The sequence below is a fragment of the Achroia grisella genome, unplaced genomic scaffold, assembly GCF_030625045.1.
Source record: "Achroia grisella isolate CSIRO2021 unplaced genomic scaffold, CSIRO_AGI_Agris_v1 utg146, whole genome shotgun sequence".
Taxonomy (NCBI): Eukaryota; Metazoa; Arthropoda; class Insecta; order Lepidoptera; family Pyralidae; genus Achroia; species Achroia grisella.
Genome location: NW_026712636.1, coordinates 3,313,657 through 3,334,155, shown reverse-complemented (window position 1 = coordinate 3,334,155; position 20,499 = coordinate 3,313,657). Strand labels below are relative to the sequence as shown.

Here is a 20,499-nt window from a genome sequence, read left to right as displayed (position 1 = left end):
AATTCGTATCGTATCCCAGTTTCGTCAATTTTGGTGTCTGCCTATTTGAATATTTTTTATTCAATAATGATTAATTTAATACTATGCCTTGAATATTGTGCTTATGATAGTCGATGTGTATTTGGTGTGAAATAGAATATGTTATCCCACAATGAGTTCAGCGTCAGCCGTGGTGTGCCGTGAGATATTTGACGAAAACAGTCAGCCATCCGCTGAAGGTAAATATATAAAATAAAATCACTCTTCGCTGAAGAAATTAATAAATAGTCAGTAGAATCATGAGATACCACTGCATTCAGCAAATGTTTAATGCTACTGAATGGAAATCTCAAACAGTATAAGTCGAATTATATTCTAGAACAGCAACGATCGATTAAACTTATTGTTTTTAAATATTTATTAATTTAAAAATGTAAACAAACTATATATACGTGGGCTATAAAAATTCGTTAATGCCATGAATATATAATTCTGGACACGCACAGGTACATATCCTAAACACGGGATATAATCTTATTTTTAAACATGGGATGGTGCTGTCGCCTTCTCTGATGGTCTACACTGGCGGCACCCCAATGAACGATGATAGTCTTAGGTTAAAGTTAATGGATCAGTTATTGTTGTCATTGTGGCTAAGTCACCTGGAGTTGGTTTCCAGGGTGACCATATATTCTTGATACCATTAGCAATGGAGCTATTGGTCCCCATTATGAAGTCCTACTTTCTAAAGAAAGAATGCCTAGTGGAATGCAATAAATAATGTTATATTTTGTGTGTGTTATTGAAATTTAGAATAATGATTCCAAATTTAAATAACAATTTAAAATATTTATTTTATTTCCACACTTACATCTATAATATTCAGAAGATATATAATATTGTGTGTTGCTCTTTTTAGTTTTTTTATATAAATAATTACAGTATAACAAGTAAGAGGCCCAACATAGTTCAGATAATATTGTCCCATATTTATATGGATGCTCATATTATTGTATGATTTTGGTCTATATCAATATACTATATAGATTATGAAACACTAGATATTGAATTTGAAATTGTAAATTACTTTCAGTGCAGTGGTACCAAAACTACTGATTTGAGAAATCTTCTTAGTATAAAATCTACTGTCTCTCTTAATAATATTAGTAATAGCTGCCAACTACAGAAGGCTGTAATTCTAAATAAGGTAAGGCCAATATTCATAGCACGTTCAAGTTCAAGTAAAGTTAAGTAAAAATTTTCACATTGGTACTTGGCTTAAGCCCGTACATTGCAAAAATACCAATGAAAGCAGAAAAGAAAAGAAGATTAGTAACAGTAGTACTATTTATTATTTTAGTATAATATTGCTGACATCTACATATAAATATACTGCAGTTACAAAAAAAATATATTCAGTAATTCAGTACTTTAATTTCTTATTATGGTCATAGAGCAAAAATTAAAGGTCGGTAAAATAATTTTTATTATTTATTAGAAAAAAATTACAAATTTCCTACATAGTAATTAAACAATTACAAAATTTATACTAATAATAAAGCTGAAGAGTTTGTTTGTTTGAATACACTAATCTCAAGAAGTACTGGTTTGAATTGAAAAAATCTTTTTGTGTTGGATAGTCCATTTGTCAAGGAAGGCAATAGAAGCAAAGCCTCAGTGAAAAATATTGGAAAAATGGGAAAATATAGGTACAGCTAGTTATTAATATAATATGATCTTGTTCTGAATGTTTCTTGTAATTGCATTGTCAATTAAATAGATTCTCATTTAAATAATTATATCAATAATGTTTTTGAAATAAGGTGACTTATGCAAAATTAAAATCAATATTTTTATTGGCATACATATAAAGATAAGCTTATATTCCTGAACAATTCACACAGAGCCGTCTATTACCACGGCAAGCATAGCTTGTGTTATGGGTTACTAGACAACTGATATAAATACTTAGTTATACTTGTATAAATTTAGGTGTTTTCTATGTATATTATGTATGTATATAAATTTTTTTTTGTAAATACATATACGAATAACATATAGAAACCACTGAAATTGATACAAACAATCATGCTCAGAAATACAAATGTTTGTACCATGCAAAGAATTGAACCTGCAACTACTGGAAGTAAAACAGTAAGCTATATAGTTAAACCACTATCAATATATATAATTCATAAACTGTAATGGAATAAATGTATGTGTCAATTTTATTAGAAATCTCCGAATATGCACAACAACTGGGCATTGATCCTGAAAGCGAAAGTCATCTGCTCCCACTGGCCCGAGATGGTCTCATGCAGGCACTGCCTTCACCATGGAAAGCTTAGTGAGTAATATTTATTTGTTTATTTTATTTTATTTATAGCCTTTGTGCTGATTTGGTTAGGTTAGGTAGTTGGTTTTATTTATTTATTATTTCCCAGCCTAGGTTAATCAGCTTTTCCTAAGACATGGGCCTTCTCCAAAAGACTCCAGGTTCCTCTGTCCAATGCTTTCCTTCCCCATGTTGGTCCCGCCACTGCTCTTATGTCATCCTCTTTTTCTGTCACCCTTGTTTTCTTTTTTTGTTCTCTTGTAGTGAGTAATATAGTTAATATTTTATTATATTAAAGGCATTATCAACTGTAGATGTGGTGAATGCAACACTTGACTTGCCTGCATTTCTTTACTCGCAAGTTGACATTATTGTACTTAGAAGGTAATTTCTTTAATTTTGACTTGTGCAGCAGCTTATAGGCTGTAGAAATCATAGAATTTGCTTACAATATTGAATATTTTTCATAAACTCCTATTAATTACAAGTTTGAATGAGTGAACTAAAAGAGTATGTTGCCTCCATCAATTTAAATTTTTAAAGTCATTGTTGTACATCAAATTCAAAATGGATAGGTGTGTGCTCCAATGAGAACACTCCTTGTGTGTTGCGTTTTATTGTTGCTTGCTGTACGCAAATACTTGTTATTGTTTTCTTTATGTTATTGAAATGATAAGTCATCCACATTAAGTGAACAGTCCTCCTTTTTTTTTCTTTGTTTCTTTTTTTTCTTTCCTGTTGGATAGGGGCATAGCTGCTTTGTTAAGTAATTTAATATCAGTTTCATACAATTCTTGATATAATAAATAATAACGAAATTATCTTTAACGTTTTAGTTATGATGAAAAACTCCAAACACACTACTATTACAATCATGAGACCAAGAACACCCAGTGGGAGCATCCTCTGGACAATGTTTACAGGGAGCTGGTGAAGAGGTCGCGTGATGTGTCTATGCATGATGACACCTGTGCTTCTGTACAGGTAAGTGACATTTGTTCATAATTTTAGGTAATTAAATTATGGGAAATAAATATACCTAAAGACCTTACAATAAAAACGAATATATATTCCGAACTAATAAGAAGTAATAATGCTTTACATAGTTATATATTATTTTCTATTTAGTTTACTTTTCATTATATATCTTATCTAAGTATCTAGCGTATATTGAATGCGTCTATATAATTTAGCTTTTAGGGATACATAGTGTTGGATTACAATCCAGTTATGTATCGAACTACACACTCCTAATTATATTATTGTATTGATTGTAAGCTGTTTTGTATGCTAATAAATAAATAAAAATAATAAAATAAAATAAATTAAACAGAGAAGTATACCAGTGAAATCTCTCCACAATCTTCGAAAATCGTTTATTAACTTACTATGATTTTTTTATTAGGATCTTCCCACCTCAGAGGAGATTACAAAAAATCTTGAACGTGTGGAGACCAAAGTGGAAAGCGAAGATGATGATTTATCAACTGATAGTGATAATCATACAGATATCAAGGATAACGCATCTACAACTTTAGTGCCTGGCATTAAGCGTCTAACTCCTTTGGGACGGCCGCCTCTAGCGCCACTAGGAAGACTGGATAAAAAATTAAGTGATTTACGTATCTCGCCTTTAAGACGAAGTGCTGAAAGCACGCTTTCGAATAAGCCAAAGTTAATGAGGAATACATCTGATAGAGATATTTTAAGTCGACCAACTTTGGAGAGGCCAAAAATGTTGTTCAAACAGCATTCAGAGATTATAGATCTTAAGATGCATGTGCTGACTAGTCCGGAAGATGAAAACTTTAGTCCTCTGCTTGCTGCTGCTAAGGTAGACAAGGGATTACCATTATCAGGTAATAATGGTGAATAAAATGTTAATAATAAATGTAACTAATTTTATAGTAAATGACTAACAAAAAAATTAACTCATGCTCAAATTACAGACTGTGATAGTCTATGCACTCTGTGATACCCTTACTTTTGTTTTAATATTGATAGTATGATATAGTCTATTTATCCTATTGTTATTTTAGGAAAAGGCAGCATGTTCCTCAGGATGAATAAATCAGATTTACCCAGTCCTGATACAGATAAATCTTTACCATTGGAATCAATGACCAAGAGTGATCCTCCTAGAGGTATACTAAGAGAGAAAATGTCAGATGTACCATATAGGAAAGTGGAAACTGTCGCAGGCAGGCAACGCCAAGTATCAAGCTTTGATGAAGACAAAAAGAGCGTAAGGTTAGTCGAGGTGTAAGTTAGTTAGTGTTGGACTATGACAGTCGCGTTTGCAAATAGGTTTGTCAAACAATTGAAATTATTGATAACTTAAACAAGTTTCGCTTTACAGATTCAAGCTTGAAAATCCACCGGAACAAACTGTTAGTCCTGGTTCAAACAGTTCCTCGGAGCAGAATGATGGACAAAGTTCCATTATCAGCGCTGCTCCACCGCCTTTACCATCGCCACTTATACCTTCATCACCGACTGTACCAACACCAATCATCACATCATCATCCACAACTAACCCTGCGATTTTACTGTCGCCATTAGTTTCCAGACCGCCGCTACCTCCTCGACCACTATCAGAGAGTCCAAGAGAAGTTAAAAGTATATCTGGTTCAGAAAAAGAATCTGGGGGTTAGTATGTATATTGCGTAATTGACCCCATTGAATTATTTATAGAGTCGTCTGTTTTGATACTTCTGTCTCACCCATTCCAGTCAGCAATGAGCTACTTTTGAAAGGCAGTGAAATTACAGGAATGGCAATTTATCCCCATAAATTGTCATTTCGTACCACAGGACTAATATGTATATGTATGTTTATTTATATAGGCAACAGTTACCACATATATACTAGTGGGGCCGTCAGCTCGTGTTTCAGCCTTATCAAATAAGAAAATGTTCTTGTCGCAGTGATATTCTGTTTACTTTTATAGATACTTTCTGCTGGATTAAATTCTATAGTATTACAAATCAAATCAAATTGTTTTAGTCTATATCTATTGCTGATATTAGTGTTTGTAATAAACTTAGGTAACAAAACATACTATTAAATTATTACGCACAAAATAATTTACAGAAAGCGATTCTCGCGAAAGTAAAAGTACATCCCCTCGACGTCGCTTGTTACGTCCACCCGCAGCGGATTACATAAAACCAGACCTGTTCCAGAAGAACTTTCAAAAGATATCAGATCTTGTACGACCTGGCGACATAGAAACTACATCGATGTATTTAGAAGAACCGACAATTGACAAAGAGGCTAGACCAAGGTAAAAGTTTATGTTAATACATAGACTCATTTTAATTGTTTTCTAGTTTTTAGTTAGTTTACTTTGGAAATTAGAACTAACATATTTAATGACTTCCAAAATTAACAAATACTAATGAATCTATAAATTTCATGATTCCTTAAATTTAAATGCGTATACCATTATCTATGTATAGAATAAATACAAATTAGTTATTATAATATCAAAATTGCATTAAAAATTACAGATCTCCAATGATCCCACAAAAAAATAAAATATCAATAAATCTCATGGAGAGCATAGAGTCTGAGACATCAATAGATTCCCCGGATAAGGAATTCGCGAATTTGGACTTAAACGATCTTGACGACTCAAATGAAGATCACAGACATGAACAGGCAAATATTTCCGAAACAAAAGACCAGGAAAAAGATAGTGGAAAAGTTAAAGACATTGAAAATACAGATAGATCTGATAAAACAGAACAATCCGATTCTAATTCTAAAGCATCTGTAACTAGTCAAAAGAAACAGTGTGTAGAAAACGTTATACCTCGTATTAAAGTTCCTAATTTAGATCTTTCTGAACAGTCAAAACACCAGAACTCTGATTTAGACAACTCAAAAAATGTTCCAAAAGATGATTCAAAATCTACACCAGTTAGTGTAGAATTACCGAGGACTCCACAGTTGAGAGTGTCTCCTACACCTAGTTATGTATCAGATTTACGATCACCTAGAGAGTTTAGTAATCTTTGGAGCCCTCTATCAACATTTAAACCCTTAAACAAAGCTGTCATCTCTCCACAAATGAAATCTTCTGAATCAGCTTCATGTTTAGGTAAAAATTTAACCAGCCCCAGACTGGATGGTGTTATAATATCTCAAGGAAAATCGAATTCTGATAATGTGGTTGTTGTATATCAATTTGAGACTCAAGAAAACGATTTTCCAAAACCTATAAAATCTCCATTGATACCTGACATGGGTACTAGAGAAATGATAGAGAGGAATAAAGCTGATGAAAGAAGAAGACTAGAATTATTTTTGCAGAAAGAGTTAGAGAGTATTAGGATGGAATGGGCAAGTAAGGAGAGGAGAATGAAAACTGAGTTACAAGAATCCTTAAAAGAGGCAGAGGAGAAGTTTTTGTTACAGAAGAGAGTGAGGCTAGAAGAACAGACAGAGAGACATCGTAGGGAAATGGAAGAGGTAAGTTGTATTTTAGAAGAACATAACAGTAAGTTAATTTAAATTTTTCGATTTACTTATTATAACAAGCTTAACATATTTTTCTAAATATTTTGTTAGGCACTATCAACAGGGGAGCGAAATCATCACCAAAAATTACAAGAACTCACCAAAGATCTGGAGGAACGCTACTGTCGCGAAAGCGAAGCAGCTGAAAAACAGCATTCGGAAAATATGGACCGGCAAAGAGATAATTATCGTGTCAGACTATCTGAGCAACGGGTATTCTTGGAAATAGGTAGGATATATTAGTAATATTATTATTTTTACCTTAGACTCGTATATTTCTATTCTATTTTTAATTATTATTACTTATATGCCACTTCATTTTGTTACATCTAAAGGATTGAAATCCTTGCTTCCGTTAAAGTTATCTGTGGGAGTTAAAAAAACATGTAATTCTTTTATTTTTCTAGAGAATGAGCGAGCACTATCAGATCTTCGAGAACAACTTCAAGCTAGCTTCAACAGAGAGAGAACACGTATTATTGACGAGAACAGAGCTACCATAGAGTCCCTGCGGGAGGAACAGACGTGTGTGTGTGTGTGTGTGCACTGCGCGGGCAGCACGCGTGTGTGTGTGTGTGTGTGTGCAGGTGGAGCTAAAGTCACTGAATTGCGACATGATTATAGAGCTGAGGTGGGTGAGATGCGTGGTAGAAATATCAGTACATTTATAATATAAAAAAGTTATTTTCTTCTTTATTGTATATACATTCTTCGACATCGATCATCATCTATACAAATATATATAGATGGAGAAATTATAAAGTAATTATTATAATAAAATTTCACAGAATGTGTTGTTAAATATGAGTCAATATATAGATCAAAGTGAGTTCGACACAAGGGGGCAATAAATAATTATAGGATTAGTATTACGAGCGTATTATTTATTTTATTAATGAAATTTTATATGGCGTTGAATTTATTGTTATTCGATCGTTGTCGATAGATATAAATGTATACTTAGTGCTGTGTTTAGGGTAAGTGACTTATCACTTAACGTATCGAATTATTATTTTTTTAATGAAATTATAGGTGACGTTGAATTTATTGTTATTCCACTATCGATAGATATAAATGTATACCTAGTGCTCTGCCTTATATATTAATTTCTTAAATCGTAACTTTTTATTCTAGAATATTACTTTTAAAGCTTCATACGAAGTTTCGTAAAATTACGTACGTATAGTACTAGTGTTTCCATTACTGTCGTCGTTCCATCACTGACAGATATGGTATTTTTTAAGCTTACTCCCACCCACAGATTATTTCTGAGCGACCTATAAAAATGGGTAATATTATTTTCCGATAGTGCCACCACCCTATTTAAAATTGCAAACGCTGGCGGCTTAGAGTAATGTCAGATTTGTGTGTGAGATCTAAAAGTAGAGTAGAGTAAACGGTGCGTGTGTAAGGAGCCGCAGTGGTGTGTGGGTGCAGGTGGAGCGGCTGCGCGGGCAGCACGCGTGCCACCTGGAGGAGGTGCGGGCGCGCGCGCGGCGGCCGGCCGCCGACCTCGCCGACAAGTACCGCTGCCTCAAGCACAAGTACGCGCGCCTCAAGCACGACGTCAAGGTGCGCTCCCTCCGCCGCTGACCTTCTCGCCCCGTCTCTGAGGCGGAAACGTCAACCCGTCTTTCGTCGACATCATACCTTCCGTCCCCTGCTCCTATTTCTCAGTCCTGACTATCATCTCCTTCTGCCTCTAATATCGCTATACCTTCCGTTATCAAACCCATACTTCTCAGTCCCGACTCCCATCTGCTCGCACTTCTATCCTAGTTGTGCCTTCCATTCCCTGCTCCCAATTTTCAGTCTCGACTATCATCTCCTCCTGCCTCTACCATCGTCATACCTTACGTTATCTCTTTTCCACTTCTCAGTCCGACTCCCATCCCCTCGCGCTTCTAACCTCGGCATACTTTTCGTTCTCCGTCTCCCATTTCTTAATCTCGACTCCCATCTCTTCCCGTCTCAAAAGCCATTCTACTTTCTGTTATCTGCTCCTCCTGCCTCTAACCTGATTATATCTTCCGTTCGCTGCTCTCACGTCCCAGTTCCGAATCCCATCTCCTCCCCAGCCTCTAATCTTGTCATACCCTCTGTCATCTGCTCCTATTTCTCAAGCCCTTATCCTCTTCCCGCCTCTAACCTAGTTATACCTTCTGTACTCTGCTCCCACTTCTCAATCCCGACTCCCATCTCCTCAGCCTCTAACCTCGTCACACCAAAATATGTGACTATTAAAATCACAAATGAAACGCCATAATTATCTATTTATTACATATTTAAAAATATTTACACCACACTGTCAAGTTATTTCTTTTTAATACCTCTAACTTCTAAATTCCAGATGTCAATAGAACGTCGCAATAAGCGCCGCGAGATGAGCATGACCACTGGATCTGAAACAGAAAAATCCAATTCGCACAAAGCTAATCAATCGCTCGAAAGGTACGTTAGTTTTGCAGCAAAGATATGAAATGATTCATTGAATTATAAACGAGTTAAATTTGCCGACTCTTAGCCCGTTCTCGTTTGAAGCCTATACTAAGCCTATACTTGGTGTTTTATTTTGTGGATGATAATGGAATGGAAACGGGGCACCAGTGGAGGATGATAAGATGAGTATGAGGTCAGGTCAGTTAGCCCGTCGTGACAAATTCGCCAGGAATTTGACACGATGGTTTCCAGGGGGAACCGCGTGGAGGTCGACCTGACATGGTACATTGCTAGCAATGGGGTTATCAATCCACATTACTACAATCCCCTACTCCCCTATACTAGGTGTTAGGATTACAAAGAGTGATATATTTTATCGAATTACATATTACTTTACGGAATAATTAGTAAAAATCACGGGATCTTACCACGTTTTATATTTATTTGTTTTTATCCTGGAGTCTATAATGTGGACTGTAGTTGTGGGAGCTCATACATCGGACAGACAAAAAGAACAATAGCCCGTCGCATTGTTGAACATATAAAAGCTATTAAAAACAACGATCAGCCATAGCGGAACACTTGTTGGGATCGGGACCCAATCACTGGACTGAACTACACCAACCAAAAGTGTTAACATCAGAACGGCATTATATCCCAAGAATGGTTAGAGAGGACATTGAAATACAGAAATATAAAAATTTCAATCGAGAAGACGATTATAGGCTCTCTAATGCCTGGAATCCAGTGATTGGTTTAATTAAAGAAAAACAAAAAACGCGATCGAAAAGTTTATTAAATGTACGTAAAGATAATGTGAGTACAGTTTGCCGAGATGAATATCGAGCGAGTTCCAGTAGTAGCAACAAACGAAGATGTGTGAAGGTAGACGCATATGTCTGCCCATAAAAAGATTTCATTTTCCATCTACCCGCTGCTCTTCAGTTTACCCGTGATCATGGTGGTTGAAACACTACCGAAATATCGGGAACTCAGCAAATAAATATAAAACGTGGTAAGATCCCGTGATTTTTACTAATTATACGTATAAATAATGACCGCGTCAAGTTTAAAACAAATTTGACGATGTGTTATTATAAATGCTTTTTACTTTGATTGCAGATGTAAAGAAGTAAACGAGACATCAGTAAGTGCGGTAATAGAACCCGAACCCTCCCGACACAGAGTAAATAACAACCCGACAATCAAGTACAATGATAATGAAACCTCGCATTCTGACAGCAACGCGCACAAATCTTACAACGTAGATAATAACAACGAAGACTGGAAACATAAGCGGGAAAGCGTGAGTATGTTTTATTACACTAGCGGTCCCAGCTTCGCACGGATGTAGTACAAATCTTTGAATTCCTCAGCTTGTTCTATACAATAACATACATGTATTATAAATATAAACCTTCCTCTTGAATCACTTTATATATCGCTAAAAACTGCATTAAACTCCGTTGCGCGGTTTAGAAGATATAAGCGAACAGACAGCGGCCGCGACTGTGTTTTATCTATACATATAATTAAAATAGGTATGTGTTTGTAATATTGAAATAACCGTTTTTTACTACATGCATATGAATATAAATACGGTACCTACACCAAAATATCATTTTTTACAATTTTTGTCTGTTTGTTCCGGCTAATCTCTGAAATGGGTGGACCGATTTTGACGGGACTTTTCTAAGTAGTAAAGAGTAACTTAGACTATTTTTACTTTAGAAAAATAAAGTAAAATTCCACGCGCACGATGTTTATATGGATTAGATTTGTAATGTTGGAAATGTATTACCGGTTGTATTCGTATGTATTCATAGATAGCACCGTCAGACGACACATCACACACGTCGGCAGTGAAGCAACGACCTCCACGTCGTGCTGCCGTAGCCTTCAAAGAGCCACCCAGACCGCGAAGAGAGAAGCAGAAAGATGCAGGTATGTTTTAAAAATATGAGACTCAAATTAACCTTTAACAGCCTGAAAGCTATAGTGAGGAACTACATAAAGCCTTAATAAAGATATTACTCTTTTATATGAGATTGTACAAGTCAGTCATTTGCAGACCAAAAGCTTGAATGAAGAATGACGTAAATCCATAATGAAGATATTTGTCATTTATCTAATTATACGATCATTAACTTACTTAAACATTCTTTTGTTATTCATTCATTCTTTCATCTGTTTAATTTTTTCAGTAACTTCTTCGTTAATTGAATTGTTCATTAATTTACTTATTCTTTCTCTCGTTTATTAACACGAAGCATACATTTTGGTGCTTTCTGCCTATAAAAATTTGGTATAAAATTAAAAATTCTTTATTGATTTGCTCATTCTTTCGTTCGTTTGTTAAATAACTCAAAGCAGACATTTTGGTGCTACATGCACGACATGCATTTTAAATTAAAAATCGAATTATTATTTTATAAAAACAATTCTATTATTATTTTATAATTAGTAGGTGCTACTACAGACTGCCAAGATTCTTCAGATGCAACGACAGCTGACGACAAATCAAAAGATAATGTCAATGGTGAGTGATTCTTGAGTTTACTTTGTAAGTTATCGGTTTAGTATGTAGATAGAGATATATGTGAAGCAATAAAATGTAATATCCATAAGGTATATCTTCTTTTTTATCCTGTAATTTACAGGATATGAAAGAAGCTATACCTTATCCTTTTTTTTAGACACATACTCTTGCCGTTCAAGAATGGCAATGCATGAGTGATATTACGCGTCACAATATATCTTGTGATATCTGTGGTGCTGTTCGGATATATACTCGATAGTTTCTGCTTTTAAGAGAAAACTCATAAATTTAAGAGTTATCACAATTGGTTGAAATACTCTTTTAATATATTATGTAAATATTTTTTACAGGTCACGGACGTCGAAGGTGTTTCACGAGGTTAAAATCAGCGTCTACGTCTCGTCTGAATTACTCACCAAAGTATGTACTTATAAAATGTGATAATTTTCAACATGTATGGATACTTGGATTCATTCATACTTAATCGTAATTAAAGTGCTGGAGAATTTTGGGTACAGATCTACAAGATCCTTATATTGGCTTAGATTTTATTCTAATTTACGGCGAAGTCGCGATTTATTATTTCGTTTAATGTTATCTATGATATTATAAATATATCTGATTTGTTCTAGGCGCGGTGAAGGGTGGTCAAGTCCCTTAGAATCACTGCGGCAACAGTTGCGAAAATTAGATGATATTGAAGATCAGTTTCCTGATTTTGCGTGCCAATCGGCGTATAGTCTGAGATATCCTTTCGCCGAAATAGGTATGTCATTAATTAATAACTTAGTTATTTATTTATAAACAATTTTTATTACGAATCGTAAGATTATAAATTATAATCATGATTTCTTTAATAATTGCTAGTTTAAAAATAAAGGACCTAAAGTAGATACTTGAAGAACACCCAATTTTTCTTGTAGAATTTCTTCAGACTTTACAATATGATGATGATGTACACATGCACTGTGAAGTGTTGTATGAGATATCATTACTTTTAAAGTTATATTGTAAATTTCATCACATACAATCATTAGTGGAAGAGTATTTGGTGATATACATACTCAAATGCCTACGTAAGATCATAGATAAATTAAGTTCGCATGCCCACCGGTGGGTCACTCCGTAACGAAAGTAAATTCACTCGTTTGGACCGGGTGATCACTCTTGGACATTTTAATTGAAATATATATAGGGGTTAAATAATGTCTACCTCAAATTATTGTATACTAAAAACATATTTAAAAAATAATAAGAGTTTTCAATTCGTTTTTTAACGTGTTAAACATCGGATTATATTTTTACGGGTCGATAGCATGGCAGCTACTCGACCGGCCTTCCGCTTAATTGTAGCGTGGTTGTGTGAGTGGGATTTCGTTTGTTTCTGTTTTAGGTAGTCGTATGGTAAGCGGCGGAGCTTGTGCCGGCTCGGTGAGTCGGGCGGAGCGCGCCGAGCTCGAGTTCGTGAGGCACCGCGCCCTCGTCGAACGAGAGGGCATGCGCCGAGCACGTGCCGCACTTCGTCGTCGTCGCGCCGCACTGCACGTGAGTTACGCCTGCATCCCCTCTTCGCTCCGCACACAATGCGGGTGATTAGTCCGGGGTCTATTTTGCAAATGTTTGATTACATAGTTAGTATTACAGTCGAGTGAACATAGTCTCTTTTCTACTTTGCAAAAAATTGAATAGACTTTTAGTACCGCATAATGAAATAGGCGTACCCCGAGGCGATATATTGGGACCGTTTCAATTTGTTGGCTATATAAAAGCGGTGGAGTTGTGTTGGGTCGTGTGCGAGTGCGGGCGTGAATGTGGCAGGAGGAGCGCGAGGCGCCGGAGCTGGAGGTGGCGCTGCACCGCGCGCGCGCGCTGCTCGCGGAGAAGGACATCCGCCTGCGACACATCGAGCGCGCGCTGCGCCGCCTCGCCGCGCACAACACGCACATCGTACGTCTCCACCATACATCGCATTTATCTCTATATATATCCTGTGGTTTCGTTTCACCAGATTTGTTTATGAACCATTTTGCCAGTAGTAGATATTATTCTTGTCGTTGTCGTTCTCTTCTGCTTTGACATTATTTGGTTTTCATTTATTTTTGCTGTCATTTATGTCTCTTCTAAAATTGGTTTCTGTTTATTGTTGACTCTTGTATGAAACTCGTTACGGTCTTCAAAAGTTTTTTCAATTTCGTATACTTCGTGTACTACAATTGGTTTTTATTATTTGTACTATATCATTTTGCGAATGCTACTTTTGTTGGTTACTCTGCTCGTTATGAAAACTTACTAAGTTATCGACGAAGACATTTGTCATGCTTCATATCATTCTTTAAGTTTTGCTCCGTGATAGTAATAGATTTAAATCGAAACGTGATTAGGAACCGGAGACGCAGGAAGGGACGACTAGCGACGCGTCGTCGGAGAGCGAACCGGGAGACGAGCGCGAGGACCCACACCGGGTGTGACTCACTGCGGGCCCTGCACCACGAGACCGGCGGGGACGACCGCGGGGGGGCCGCCCGCGGGGGGGGGGGCCGCCCACGACGTGCGCGGCGCGCTGGACCACACGGGCGGGGGGCGGGGGCGGCGGCGTGCTGCGCTCACTGCGGGCCCTGCACCACGACGTGCGCGACATATGGCGCGCGCTGGACCACACGGGTGAGTGACACCGGCGGGGGGGCGGGGGGGCGGCGTGCTGCGCTCACTGCGGGCCCTGCACCACGACGTGCGCGACATATGGCGCGCGCTGGACCACACGGGTGAGTGACACCGGCGGGGGGGCGGGGGGGCGGCGTGCTGCGCTCACTGCGGGCCCTGCACCACGACGTGCGCGACATATGGCGCGCGCTGGACCACACGGGTGAGTGACACCGGCGGGGGGGCGGGGGGGCGGGGGGGCGGCGTGCTGCGCTCACTGCGGGCCCTGCACCACGACGTGCGCGACATATGGCGCGCGCTGGACCACACGGGTGAGTGACACCGGCGGGGGGGCGGGGGGCGGCGTGCTGCGCTCACTGCGGGCCCTGCACCACGACGTGCGCGACATATGGCGCGCGCTGGACCACACGGGTGAGTGACACCGGCGGGGGGGCGGGGGGGGCGGGGGGGCGGCGTGCTGCGCTCACTGCGGGCCCTGCACCACGACGTGCGCGACATATGGCGCGCGCTGGACCACACGGGTGAGTGACCTTGTGTTTTGAGTGGGGCGCTCTCTTTTCATTTATGTCCACCTTATTCTCTTCATTTTGGGGGAATTTGGGAAGTAGATATTAAAGCAATTAAGCAGCACTTAGAGTACAATAGAGTATTGGGCAATTGTAATTTCATGTTCGAAGAGTGGATCACTGTCCTTTCTCAGATCGAAGCTGAATTACGATTTATAGAAGTGTAATTGTAGATAGCTGTTAAATATCTAATAAACATTTTCATTAATTCCAGCCTCACCTGAGTCAAGTTCGTGCCAGGTTCCTACTACGTCGCAGGCACGAGTAGCTTTATCTGCTGTGAGTATAATGCACCAGTACCATCATTCCTTATTTCTGATTTAAAACAGCAACAGTAGCGTTTCATGTTTCACGTTTTTAATTTGACAGATTCACAAAGTATATATATTATAATAGAGCGAAATGCCAGGTCCGCCAAACCTGAACGATCAAAGAAATATGTATGATTGAATAATGAATCCACCATCTGCCAATTTGCGAGGTCGCGTTATTATATAATATTCTACCTCAACTCCAGGTTTTTGGCATCCTTATGATTTTGGTCTATTACTGCAAACTCTATATAAAGCGACAATATATGCTAATAATGTATGTAACATTAATAACGTGAGGGATTCATAATATATGAATCACCATTTTGAAGCACTAAACTTTTATGACATAATACAGACTGAAATACAGCTTACGATGCAGTGCAATAGAGTCCATATTTGTCGAACAGACCAACTAATATACGAGTACACTTGTGTGGGGGTTTAAGACCACGGTTCCGTGATAATGATATTAATTGATATATTGATTGATTGATTGATGAGGGGTTCTCGCTAAATAAAACCGCCTTGGTTGAATGCTACTCGAACACTGATTTTTATTACTAAAATAAATATAATGAGGTGAAATGTATTGAGGTGAAATTGCATGTGTAGACAATTGTGTTTTCAACAGTAAGCAGACATGTACGGTTGCCCGTACACTTGTCTATTAAACATACTACATTTGCAGCCAGAGGCTGTCCCTGATGACCACTCTGACGGTGGAGTCGCTGAGAGAGCTAGAGGACTACGCGCTTGGTTGCAAACTGCCCCTTAATTAGGGATGATCGATACTAGAAAAACATCGATGTATGATAAATATCGAATGAAAAACATCGATATGTCCCGTCTAGCGTATCTGATTTTATATAATTTTGCGTATCGAATACTCTTTTACTACACCAGTATGTTTGTATTTGATTCGATAATATTATTGAAGACTTGGGCATCGATGTAAACACATTGATGTTTTATCGATCATCCTTACCTTATTGTTACATCACGGGCTTTGAAAGAAATGTAATTTGCCAATCTGTAGGTATCTGTACCTATTGTTTTCAATGATACTTTAACACTACAATAACTATCGTAGCTTTAGAACTATTTCTAAAAACAAATACATATACTGTCCGTATGTAAATATACGGAAAAAATACAAGGTTAACAGTAAAGGGATGTAATCAAGAGGATTTCTAAATAAATATGCATTGTCACATTAATCTGTGCTAATTTAAAATTAGTTCTTATTTTTTAACTTTTTTATTTATTTTCTTTTATGCCATAAATGGCAACGCACATATTTGTTGGCAGCCAGTTACAAATATAGTTTTATAGAATTGTACAGCCAGTGTTGATATTCATGAATTTGATCGAATCTCCCCACTGAATGAAGTGGAGAAAATGGCGAATGGAGTACAATGAAAATGAGTTGAATAAGAAAAGTTCAAATATTCAGATTGGAACAGCAAATTTGTTTATAATAGTATATAATTGTTTAAACGGACAACAACTTTAGTCGTAATATGGAAAACAGAATCTATTATTTATTGTTTTAATTATTCATAATTTATACGAACCTTGTATGCAGGTTCGTAATTTCTAGTGTTATATAAATATTGTATTTTATTTTTAATCGAGTTCGTTAAATGCACAAACTAACAACAATGTCATGTATGTTATTTATCACAGAACGAAAAGAATGTTAGTTTTAATTTTTTTTTTAAATTTATGATACTGGAATCCTTGTCGCTACAAATATAAATCTACAAATGTTTTTTTTTTATATTTCCTCTTTTCTATTCTGTGATATTTATGTGCATGACGTTTTTGTAATATTGTCTGTTTTTTTAAATAGAGTTTTTATCTTGTGTTCACGATGTGCGTATTATAATTTGATAATCTATACATATCTATATATTAGATTATATTGTATGGTATCTTTGCATTTATGAAATTATATGAAATATTTAGTACTAAATCCTGAAGGATGCGTACAAATTATGATGGCGAAGCCAAAATATCTTATGTTTCGTGCCTATATGCACATCACGACGTAGTCATTAAATGGATAATAATTATAATAATCGAATGATAGACAGATATACAAGGTTAGTGGTATAAGAAATACCAAGAGGAAAGAAAGGAAAGACGCAAAAAATGTACTAGTCAAATTCTAGTGCACGGGTGGGTAATGATTAAATTTATAAGATTGCGAAAGTGTTCTATATGATTGAATGGTTTTGATTTAGCATTTATGAAATTGAACATATTGCCATGAGAGTTAAGATTCAAAATTGAAAATCATTTTTAAATACATGGTACATTGGTAATGATGGAGTTATTAGTCCACATTACTAACAATCCCCTACGGGGAGTAGGAGGGCAAAGGTAATGTGTTCATATGACTCTATAATGTTATTATTCATGCAAACATATGGTAAACTGACCAGTTTATGAAAACGTCAAAAGTTATTTTAATATTTTCATATTATGTTTGTTGATGAATTTTGTACAGTTTTAAATGAATTAATGAATGTATGAAATAAAAAAAACTGTTTATTGTACCTCTAGTAGGAAGAAAAACAATTACATAAACTAATAAGTGTACAAGTATAGAAACAGAATTACAATAACATACAGTGGCAAGGGCGGGCTTATCGCTAAAATTAAAAAATTCTAAATTCAAAAATCATTTATTCATGTAGGACATTTTAGCCGCTTATGAACGTCAAGTTTTTACATTATAATTTTTTTCCCTACCGTCCATACCGATTTAACCTTAAGATGGAGAGGGCTGGTTACTTTGAGTCTAGTCAAGGTATAACAATAATTATAATGCCTCGCGAGGCTTGGTATACCTTTTACAACTAACCTTGTACACTGCTACTAGTTACGTATGAGACACTAAGAATGAGCGAGACGACAATAGTCTGCATAATCGACGCGAGAAATTAAATTTATACTATTAGTAAGGATCAGTGATCAGTCGGATCGTTTGTCTGAGAGAGATGTCAATAGTTCCGGTACTACGTGTGAATGAGATGGAAGTGGAAGGAGTAATGAGAATGTTTTGGTAAAGAATTTTAGGCGTAATGGACTTATAGTTAGAGACTATTTTGCCATAATGGCATTACTGACAATTCCAAAGATTTTTAAACTAGTTTAATTATATATTATGAAATAAGGCACTTATTACAAAACCCTGTCTGTTATGTAGATATTCATGATTACTTATATAAAATGAAGTAATTATTAAAATATGGTCGTGTAATAAAAATGTTTAATACCCGCGAAATGTCTGCGTTAACTGTCAATTTTGAAATAAATAATATATATTAATAAATAAGCCAGGACAAGTCACACAACGCCATCTAGTCCCAAACTTAGCAATGTTCGTACTATGTATAGGCAACAGTTAAAAATACATACATTTTTAAATAATAATTTAAATTGTACATAGAAAATATAATACCCTGAATAATACAAACAGTATATTCATGAATACAAATGTTTGTATGGTGCGTAAATAACTGGCAACAATATGAAGAAAATCACTATGTTAAACCTAGATTTTTTTGCAATATTCGCTATATTATGTATTAACTAACTAAGTAGGTAGCAACTAAACTATTATTACAATATTGGTTTATAAAAGGACTCGCTGTTGCTCTTGGTTTGCTTTTTCCTAATAAGCAGGAAAGGATTTAAAGTATGTCCTATTGAATAGGAAAGGGTATATGCTATAAGGCTATATGCTATATTCCTGCTTTCTAGACTTGGTCCTTTTGACAGTGCTAAGAAGAAAAAATTTATTGTATTAAATAATTAATATTATTTGTTTTTAAAAATTGACAGATAATGCAAATGTTACCAGACTTAGGTAATTAATAATGATAATGGATAATTATCATTATCATTATTAATAGAGATCGGTAATTAATAATGACAATGATAATGGATAATTATCATTATTATTTACTGAAGTCTGGTAACATTTCGGTAACGAATGCTCTTAAATAAATGGGAAATATAATAAATTTACTTGATGATAGAATCTCATATACGTACATCGTGATTAATTGCGTCTAAGTATTTCATTACGGTTACTAAGTATATGTATAGATGGTATAGTTCACCAATATGTTAATTATATAGTTGTCAAATTTACAGCAGCACTGTATCAATATGAAAATAATATAGAAAAAAAAAAAATGAAAACTTTCCTTCCCATTCCGATAATTCTTGTAATTATATATTTGTTTTGATATGGGTGACCATTACTAATCATAATTCTATTGTAATATTTTTTTTTTACCTACATTACAAATATGTAATATAAGTCAATGCAGTCAGAAATTAAATAAAAGAAGTGTTACTAGTCGCAAAATAACTATTAAATATATTATTGACATTTTTAAAGAGAACAAAATAAAACATATTTAACTTTTGTTCCAATTCAACATCTATTCAAATAAAAAATAGAAAAAGTGTTTAAATACTTAAAAAAAAAAACGTACAAACAAAATCATATATTTTATTTTTATATACTTTTGTTTCAAATCGTCATTTGATACAAAAAAAAATAGAAAATTTTATGATTATTACAATTGTGTGAACTAAACCACCTGTATACCAATATTAGATCTAGTCGTAAACCTCTCTTTCTCCGGCATATTTACGTCCCTATCACATCGTATACGATGAAAAGAGATGCCATTATATATCCGGTTTATGAAAGGGCGTATCTACATTCTATGCCTTGCTTTAATTTGTAACTACATTCCTAGACATAAGATTCCCAATGTTTATGTTGTGATAATAAATTAAGTATTTATAATTATTATAGTGTAAGGGCTAGATAATTAGACTTAATTTGAGATTTTAGTGTGAAATTTTCTTTGGTCTTATGAGGACTGTCAACCAGTACCTTTTTACTGCCGACCTCGGCCCTTACTACGCTAGTTCGTGCCCTCCCATAATGTTTTCATATTGGAATATTAATATAAATTATGATATTTACTCATATACTGTACATCGTTGAGTAGAAACGAAAATATATGAGGCTTAATCGAAATTTTGCTCAAAACGTTAGTCAGAAGTCTGTATTAATATTATATAGAGAGTTAATCAAATCAAACCAACAAT

At 35.8% G+C, this 20,499-nt stretch overlaps 1 protein-coding gene across 1 annotated transcript; it reads left to right on the top strand.

The window, feature by feature from the left end:
• The first annotated feature begins 151 nt into the window (after positions 1–151).
• LOC131855651 (centrosomal protein of 164 kDa) lies at positions 152–16,132 on the top strand. The gene is made up of 23 exons (XM_059206948.1): positions 152–218; positions 2,215–2,326; positions 3,151–3,298; positions 3,720–4,173; positions 4,354–4,564; positions 4,674–4,963; positions 5,408–5,600; positions 5,827–6,790; positions 6,890–7,067; positions 7,246–7,365; positions 7,432–7,469; positions 8,276–8,410; positions 9,189–9,289; positions 10,400–10,583; positions 11,104–11,221; positions 11,745–11,816; positions 12,167–12,236; positions 12,449–12,582; positions 13,234–13,361; positions 14,198–14,259; positions 14,685–14,788; positions 15,258–15,322; positions 16,046–16,132. The coding sequence occupies exons 1-23, from the start codon at positions 152–154 to the stop codon at positions 16,130–16,132; spliced, it is 4,035 nt and encodes a 1,344-aa protein (XP_059062931.1).
• Positions 16,133–20,499: the final 4,367 nt, after the last annotated feature.

Excerpts from the sequence above, each read along its gene's own strand:
- LOC131855651 (XM_059206948.1), top strand. The coding sequence starts at position 152 with ATGAGTTCAGCGTCAGCCGTGGTGTGCCGTGAGATATTTGACGAAAAC. Across the intron at positions 4,565-4,673 it reads GAAGACAAAAAGAGCGTAAG|ATTCAAGCTTGAAAATCCAC; the intron begins GTTAGTCGAGGT and ends TTCGCTTTACAG. Across the intron at positions 5,601-5,826 it reads GACAAAGAGGCTAGACCAAG|ATCTCCAATGATCCCACAAA; the intron begins GTAAAAGTTTAT and ends TAAAAATTACAG.